General features: G+C 32.7%; 1 protein-coding gene across 2 annotated transcripts; it reads left to right on the top strand.

Annotated features, from left to right (window-relative positions):
- The first annotated feature begins 487 nt into the window (after positions 1-487).
- LOC110038462 lies at positions 488-8,025 on the top strand. 2 transcript variants are annotated; one of them, XM_020743313.1, is made up of 2 exons: positions 488-1,320; positions 7,730-8,025. In XM_020743313.1, the coding sequence occupies exons 1-2, from the start codon at positions 619-621 to the stop codon at positions 7,865-7,867; spliced, it is 840 nt and encodes a 279-aa protein (XP_020598972.1). In that variant the 5' UTR covers positions 488-618; the 3' UTR covers positions 7,868-8,025. The 2 variants fall into 2 exon arrangements, with proteins under 2 accessions (XP_020598972.1, XP_020598971.1); XM_020743312.1 differs by having other exon boundaries at positions 490-1,320; positions 7,727-8,025.
- Positions 8,026-8,910: the final 885 nt, after the last annotated feature.

Here is an 8,910-nt window from a genome sequence, read left to right as displayed (position 1 = left end):
TGAACTATGCATATATATATATAAGTATATCATGATGAAATTATTAAAAATTTAATTAAAAAAGTGTTGAAATTTTATTCCAAATTTTCATATACTATTAGAGTTTGGAAATGAGAGTAGTGATTTTGTAAATAATAGTAATTTTAAGTGTTATGTATGTAATTATTTTCCTAGTCAGTTAAGATTTTATTTGAAGCTGCGCTGCAAAATATTACAAAAAAAAATTTTCTTTTCTCAATGACATGTAATAATAATAATAATAAATTTAGAAATTCACATTTATAATTAAGAAATGTATATACATGGCGTCAAATTCTGCATTTATATATATCGCGCCCAAATTTTAATTTTTACAAAATGTGAAATAAGTAATTTTTATTTTTTCATACAAAAAAATTAAAATTTAAATATGAGATAAATAAATACATAAAATTGGGTCCTATTCTTGTAAATTCCTCTTAATTATTAAAATCTCAGCCACATTTGGCCCGCCATTTCACGAAACCGACCCAGAACTGTTCTTGCCTACTCCGTCAGATTCTAAACTTCTGCAAGCTCTTCCCTGAGCCTCTTCTACTCAACTTGGTCATCTGCGTGCTGTGAGCGGCTCCTACTTCTATGGAAGACAACGCCGACCTCCATGATTGGGAGATTGTCCACGACTCCGACCTCACCGATTACCACATGGGCGTCGTGGTCCTCAACGAGGACACGGCGAAAGGCGCCATCAAGGATGATTACTTCCCCTTCGACTCCTGCAGTAGCCAGAACATTCAATCAGAGGAGGATAGCAGTGAGGGAGGAATAGATTCTGATAACCCAAGTGGCGTCGACGATTCCGACTCTAATACGTTTCTGGAAAGCTCCAGAGAGCATTTGGGTTTCGTTGGAATGAGGTTCCCGATGAGAAATCCTGAAAGTTTTTTGTCGGATGAATCATCGGAGGGGCAAAGATCGTTGACTAATAGTGTACATGCTGAGCTTGAAAGTTTGGAGGATTCTGTTATGGAAATGGGATCTGAAGTGAGTGTTCCTGGGTATGGAAACTCGGGAGGGGAAAATGAAGGGAGCGATAGTTCTGACTCGCGGGAGATAACAGAAAATGGGGGTGATACGAGCATTAATGAGGGTGAGAAGAAGGAGAAGATATGGTGGAAGGTGCCTCTGGGGTTGCTAAAGTATTGCCTTGTTGGTATGAGACCTGTTTGGTCTGTTTCGATGGCTGCTGCTGTGCTTGGGATTGTTCTGCTGTGGAAAAAGTTATATAGGATGAATCACAAGCGCCGAAGCATTCCACTGAAGTTTGCTATTGATGTCAAGGTAAAACAAGTCACGATTTCTTTAGTGCTTGAAAGCAACAAATCTGCAGTTTTACACCAGTAATGGGTAGGGAGGAATTTCTTAGAGAACCTACTTTTAACTTTTAATTTGCATCGAGTGATGATACAAAGTTTGCCATATTATTGCAAAGTATTAGTTTGCAAAATTTAAGCTAAACTTTAACTGTTTCAAATTACTCAATCCTTGAGGGAATGGACATCTTCAACTGACTTCATGTTGCTCTTTTTTCTTTCCCCGACAATTGAGTTATTTTGTCTTATTTCAATTTGTCGACATCCTTTTTGACTTTGTTATATTGTTTGTTTTATTGATGCTTAGTCTAACTTACTTTTGAAATTCAGAGAGCATGGAAATCTAAATTTAAGGGAATTTTAACCTGGGTTTCTTTATAAGTGCTTTTGAAATTCTTGATGTGGTGGTTCTTCTGTCATTTTGTTTTCTGTTGGGAAAAGGTTAAACCTCTGCCCTTTATCCCTTGTTCATTGCTATGTTCTAATGCACATTTTTATTTGCCCTTTTTATGTTTATTTCTTCAAAACAAGCTTGCAAAATGCTTTAATTCTATTGGCTATAACCTCTTTGTGTCTGAAATTTTTCATATAATTTAGAACATTATGCTTCTCGGTTCTGGTCAAAGCTTCAAAAGTTTATGCTTTATTATGTATGTCGCATAATGAATCTACCACAATTTTACCTCTTTCAAGGTGTTTACTTTTGCAACTAGCCTACTTTAGCAACTATTGAATAAATTGCATCTAAACTTTCTTCCATTTATTTATTCTATGAATCCTTCTATTCTTATTCCAATTGAATTTATAAATATTATCTTTAGAATAAGCTCAAGTGCATTCATTTTCCTTGATAGTATTTAATTTGATGTTATATATTATTGAATGCGTTGTTTATAGCCTTCGATAATCCATTGAATGCATAAAAAATTGATCAATAAATTTCTTCAAGCATGATAGTAAAAATTTTGCATCTTCAAATGGTCGAGTTTCAATAATGTCCTGTATTGCAATACATGGATTATTTGTAACATTTATATTCTATGTAACTAAAGATGAGCTAGGTGCTCATCTAGCCATCTAAGCAATATTCTTGCACCTTGCATGTTATTCATGCATGGGCATAATTACTGAAGGTTTTCTTAGGCTAGACCACCATGTTTTAAGGAGCTGCGCTTTTCCTTGATTTTATAGATGTTTATTCTTTAAAGATGGCATATGGTTTACTTTTATATGGTGGCAGTTAATTGAGGGTGGTCTGTAAAAAACATCTATTACTATAGCTGAAGAAATAAACTTATTAACTAGAAAATAATTTAGGTCAGATTTTATTATTCTAGAGTAGTAAATCTTGAGAGATAAGAGGATGAGTTCGATGAGACAAAGGAGAAGATGGTAACAAATTCAACGTTGAAAGTGAGAACATACATGGTAACAAATATATTATAGAATAATGGAGATGATTTCTAGACCGCATTTTGCAAACCCAAATAGTTTAGTTTTTTTGGTAATTAAATATGCATTTTGAGTAAGTTTTAATATAATCTATTTAGCAAGGTTTTAGTGCTTAAAATGCAAGAAAAAGAAATGTTATTTTTTTAGCATAGGTTACTACGATGGTTATTATTTTATTTCAATCTATAGTCTCATATCAAGATTCATTTTGATTGAAGTAATTTTATCAAGGGAAATAGCTTCTTCTTCTTAGCACTTAATTTTGTACAAGTAACACCTTGCCAATGGTGATGGGCAATCATGCTACCTTGAATGTACGTAATGCTTTAGACAACATTGTCTTATAGCATATTCAATTATTTTTAATTGAGATACATTGGTTATATTGCATTTTCATGGAGTTATATTGCATTTTCATGGAGAACTTTGTATGCCCTTCGATCATCCTCATTGTTTAATGCTTGATGAATTGCCTAAGCTTCACTGAACACTGAAACTTTATCCATAAATAGGTTTTACATTTTTCAGAGATATGTTTGTTGAGATTTTATAAATGTTTGAAGACCATTGATGTTGTATACATAAAAATAAACTTGGGGGAATAATTGTTCTCCTTTTATGAGAACAAAAATCCTTCTCTCCACTCTCCTCTCACACACACACACACACACACACACATGTATATATGTGTTTTTGTGGTGTCTCGTCCAACTTGTTTTTCTCCTAGCATAGACAATTGAACGTTTCAAATGGATCATACATTATTTACTTAAATTTTTATTAGCCCTAATGGAATTTTAGAACAACCATTAAATATAAGTTGAATAAACCTGTTTTCCAGGTCTTGAAGCTTGTGGTTCAATTTGTTGGGAGTACTGAAGCATGATAAGCATAGTATAGCATGACCAGTTTTCTACAAGTGAGATAGTAGGGAGGGAGAGAGGGAGGAAGATGCCAAAGAAATATTATTAACAAAGCTCATTGTTCCAAAAATATGAGCTTATCTTGATTAATGTATGGTAATTGGAATGGTCCACCTGGTTTCTGTAGGTGAAATAATAGGGATGGAGGGAGGGGAGGAAGTGAAGGAGGAGAAGCTATATAAGCATGATTAGCATGGTATACCTTTACCAGGGTTCTGCGGGTGAGAGTTCCAAAATCTGTGAGTAGCCTGGTAATATCTGGATGTCACAGTCATATATCTAGAAGATGGTATACCTCATCCTAGCCTTTGATAGCCTTGCAGTTCATATTTTTCTACTCTTTTCTCTCAAACCACCCAAAAGGCTACATTCATTTTCCCTTTTTGATAGTTAGAACGTAGTCCTATTTGTTAACCCATAAAGCAATGTTATTTAGTGGAAAACAACCTAGCAGTGCATAAACTGCTGATGTTTTCTCATAACATCTTAATTCCTTCTTTGAATGGAAAAAAATTAAGGACTCAGAATAATGCTAGTTTTGTTATTCACAAATATTCTCGTGACTCCTCTTTCCAGCATAACAATTAAGTTTGAATGTTCACTTGTCCATTAAGCAGATTGTGTCCTCCGTTCCTTTCTAGCCCTCTCCATAGGTATTAAGAAAGAAAGAAATTGGTCATAGTTGGGGCATCAAGTATTTGAGACTACATTTTTGTTTTTCCCTCAAAAGACACTTCACATAGTTTTCTTTTTTTTTTTGGAGGGACATTTACCTAACTGAAGATCTTTTTTTGAATTATAAGATTAAAATTATATATGTGTTCTAGCGTTAATTGTATATACATTTAACTGTTTTTGTACCCTTTGATTGATAAGATTTTTGTCAATTACATTGACCTGCAGAATTTCATTCAGTTTTACACATGGAAGATATAGTTAATTTATTATGTCGGCATTTTTTTAAGTGGTAACCCAATTTGCACTTATAACCAAACTCCAATCCAAAAGTTGCAAGCCCCAACTGCCATAGCTTCATGTAATCAAATGATACTTTCTCTTTAAGCATGGATTATAATGATTGGAAATCACTTACAAGCTATCTTAATATTTAGCTTTTGGTCAATTACAATTCCTAGAGAAGTAAAAATGCTTACATGCAGGGGCCCTTTTAGGGTTTCTAGATCAATCCTTTTATGCAATGTACATTGTGATGTAGCCAAGCCATGAACTATGCATGCAATTTTTGAGGGAAGTTAATTATTGATGTTAAAAATATTTATTTACTATCTTCGATGAAACATAAGATAATAAAATCTGATTTAGGTGAAAGAAATTTAGCCTTCAATATGAAATAATTACAAAAATAAAAAATAAAAACCTTAAAATGCACCATGATTGAAGTTTTATGCAATAAATAAATAAAATTAGCTTGTAACAAATTTGATGAAATTCATGCTTTCAACTAAGAGAAGTTGATTAAAAGAAGTACAAGAATAAGGGTGGGGGGAAGAAAGAGGAATAAATTTACAATGAAAACTTCATGCTTCTTCATGCATAAAGGCCTCTTCTTTAAGTTGTGGGGGGAAGGATTTACACATATGAACTAGATTTTTATCAACTACAGAATTGCCTTTTTTATGTGCCTAAAATACCTAGTTTTATTTTTTATGGACTTACAGAAAAAGAAAAAATAACTCATTTAGGCGATCACCATATGCTTCCATCTTTTCACATTAGTCTCTGACATGTACAATTCCTAAAATTAGTTGCAAAATAAGGAATTTTACAAACAATGGCCTTATATAATTTGCGGTTGAAGGAAGACTTAAACTATTGTTTTACCGTTGTTGATCTACATATGTGATTCACAACTTCATCTGATTGAATGTGATGACAGAAGAAAAGCAACCATAACCTTGAGATAAGCTGACTTAAAATGTCCAATTTACATGAAAGTAATGCCCATAACTCTAAATGGACCATCTCGTTTTGTCAAAAACATCAAAATGACTAAGAAAAAGCTCTTTTAGTTACATCAATGCGAGAGCATCACTCTTATTGTTTCTGAAAGAAGGCCTAGCTGATGTCTGGCCACCCGTCTCCCACCATTAAAAACCATCATATTTGTTACAATTTTGTCATCCCGGGATTCATCCCTATATAATTTTTGGGTTAACCTTGCAGAAGCCTTTGGCATTGTTTATTTTAGTCATCTTGTTTTATTGATGGTTTTCCCCTATTAGTGATTCAAAGTGTGCAGTCTTTACGTATGTTTTTGAGTAGATATATAGTTATAATCTATGGGCCTTTTATTGAAATAAGTGCAAAGTAAGAGCAGTGATAAAAATGTTTAGAGCATTAATTTCTTCAAATTAGTAGCATAATAACAACGTATTGATTCCGCAATTTAAAAATATTTAGATGGAAGTGTGAAAAAACTAAAAAAGGCAAATTTATAATTGATTATATTAGAGGAATGATCGACTTTATATCTACTGAAGATCAGATAGCTAGAACTTATTTCAGGTGATTTGTCATGTATAATGGAAGGGGTAAAATGAACCCCACTAAATTGATAGATGAAATTAGTGTCAAAAGATTGAAAGAATAATGCTAGTCCCACCTAAGATAAATTGAATTGAAGTTCAAAAAAATTTACTATGCGTAGGTTTATTATCTCAGTTAACACTTGGTAGGAACAAATAAAAGACGAGTATTAATTAGCTAACCCCAAATAGTTGGGATAATATTAATGATGATGGTAAATTAATAATGTTAATTCTTTATTTGTTACTGTTTTCTGACGTACTTTTGAAAGTAACTCTGCTTTATTTGCAGTTATTATATATTTTCTTCCTGTTGCAGATATGGACATCCCGTTGAAGATAATTGTGTAGTGGTAGCTTACTTTATTTTTTGTTGATTTATTGGTTTGCTAAGAATTTAAACATTTTCCATTTTCTTGAGGGGAATAGTACTTATCAGTTTAATTGAGAGAAATAAAGAGCCGGTTAATAAATTAATTGCTTGTTTTGGATCTATTTTATTTTTAATTGTATTTTAAGAAAATGTTTGTTTTGTGTATCTTTTGCATGTTTTTCTTAAATAAATAAATCAACTTATTTTTAAAAACACTAAAAATTATTTTTAGGTGGTTTAAAACAATTATTATCATTAAACATATTTTATTTTAAATTAAAATATAAATAAAACAAAATTAAAATGAAAATTGTAAAATAGAAAAGAGAAGTGATCCCAAACAGCCCTAAATTTTATGATTATTTTTTATCAATTATTGATGGTTTTCTATCCAAAAGTATTTGTAACTTTGTTCTGATTTTCCACCAAAGTATTAAAAAAAATTTTGATCTTGTGTTCCTTCAAGCTGATCCTTTTTTCCTGGCTGGATCGCATGTGCTACAGAGTGGATTCTATCTCTCCCTCACTCTTTCTCCTTGATAATGCTATGCTCAGAAAACTAAAGGTTTTGCTTCTAAGGTTGATTTTTCTTTCATAGCAAGCACACAATAAGAACTCGGAGAAGTGCAGTGCACCTTATTTTCTTCAACCGCATGCATAAAATATTTTATAAGGATAATTACATACATAACACCCGAAACATTACTATTTACAAAATCTAGCGCCCCAAGTGTTATTTTTGAACTAATGAACCGATGCATTCATATGTGCAACAATCAAATGGTTGAGAATTATATAAAAATGAAAAATATGGGCAGGGGTTTTATCATAAATTTAGATATTTGAGTGAGAATTTGAAAAATGGATGGAAGAGAGTGCTAGATTTGTAAATAGTAATGTTTCGGATGCTTTGTATGTAATTTGCCTCTATTTTTTTAATGATAACGTTGATGATATATGTAATGTTTTGCAACCGTTAGGCCAAAAGTTTTTTCTTATTCTTCTGACGGATTGTCTGGTATTTCTATATACATATTCTTGCTTTCTCTTAATTTTTGTCATTGCTCTTAAATGATGCAGAAGGCTTCCCAGTTTACCGATCGTTCTGCTCGTCTCAATGAAGCTTTCTGGGTTGTACGCCGCATGCCCATTATTAGGCCTTCTCTTCAAGCCAGTGGTGCCACCCAGTGGGCCCAATGGGTTGCGCTGCCCCTTAGATAAGTTCCTGAGCTGTTTTGATAGGGAAATGTGCTTTCTCTTCCATACTTCTTTTTCTCAACGAAGCTTTTCCTATCTATGTTTATTGATAGAGATACTCTGTTGTGTGAGCTTGAATTCTCTGATGCTTGCCCATATTATGACCTTGTAGCTATTTTGAAGGTTGAATATTATTATTATTATTATTATTATTATTAAATTTTCCATTTTGCTGCTGTTTAATCTGTCTGGTTGGTTGTGTTGTGTCCCTGATAAAGAATTGAATGCTCTCAGATTATCGCGATGTTGCAGGAACAAAGTTCTTGATCCTTTATCCGGGATACTCTCTGTTTTAAATAAAAGCTGATTCTTTTTATGGACGTTTCCCTTTTGTCTACCAGACAGGTAGTTTTCGCATGTTTACCTTTGATTTTGTTGTGAGACAAAATATACTGAGGGAATTAAGAGTGGAGGGCTGAAATTCACCATGTTAGAACTTGATTTGATTTTTTATTGATAGAGAACTATCAGTTACAGAATTGACTTGCTCATTTTTCATAACCCTGCATCGCTGGGTGATTGATACTGGACAACTCAGGGTTAGAATTTAATATGTTTTACCCGAGTTTGAATTCAAATGATAGTTAAATGATTGAAACGATTTGATAATTCCAGTAAGAATTTGGAAATGCATGAAATTATATAAATAAATAAATTTTCATAATTGCATTACTAATGTGTTAAACTTTTATGAAAATAAAAAATAGTAAAATCAAGAACACCAAATAATTCAATAACATTTTATGCAGATCTAATAGAAAAATGAATGAATAATATCAAAATAAGAAGAAATTAGGCCTTGCAGCGAAATAACTATGAGAAGTGGTTTGTTGCTAGGATGGTGCTATGTGATTTAAGTTGGAGGGGCGGTGCCCAGGGAGGAATGATGATTGAGTTGGGATGAGCCTCTTCGTTTAAGATCCTTACCTGCTTCGAGGAATAAAATTCTTGTTGATTTAAGAAAAAGACGAGATGAATATGATAAACGTAGAAATCTAGGTGGACCG

The sequence above is a fragment of the Phalaenopsis equestris genome, unplaced genomic scaffold, assembly GCF_001263595.1.
Source record: "Phalaenopsis equestris unplaced genomic scaffold, ASM126359v1 Scaffold232908, whole genome shotgun sequence".
In the NCBI taxonomy this organism is placed as follows: Eukaryota; Viridiplantae; Streptophyta; class Magnoliopsida; order Asparagales; family Orchidaceae; genus Phalaenopsis; species Phalaenopsis equestris.
The sequence above is the reverse complement of the archived record's forward strand: the minus strand, read 5'-3'. Positions and strand labels throughout refer to the sequence as shown.

Coding starts and splice junctions, on each gene's coding strand:
- LOC110038462 (XM_020743312.1), top strand. CDS start 619: ATGGAAGACAACGCCGACCTCCATGATTGGGAGATTGTCCACGACTCC. Junction 1,321..7,726: donor AGTTTGCTATTGATGTCAAG/GTAAAACAAGTC, acceptor TAAATGATGCAG/AAGGCTTCCCAGTTTACCGA.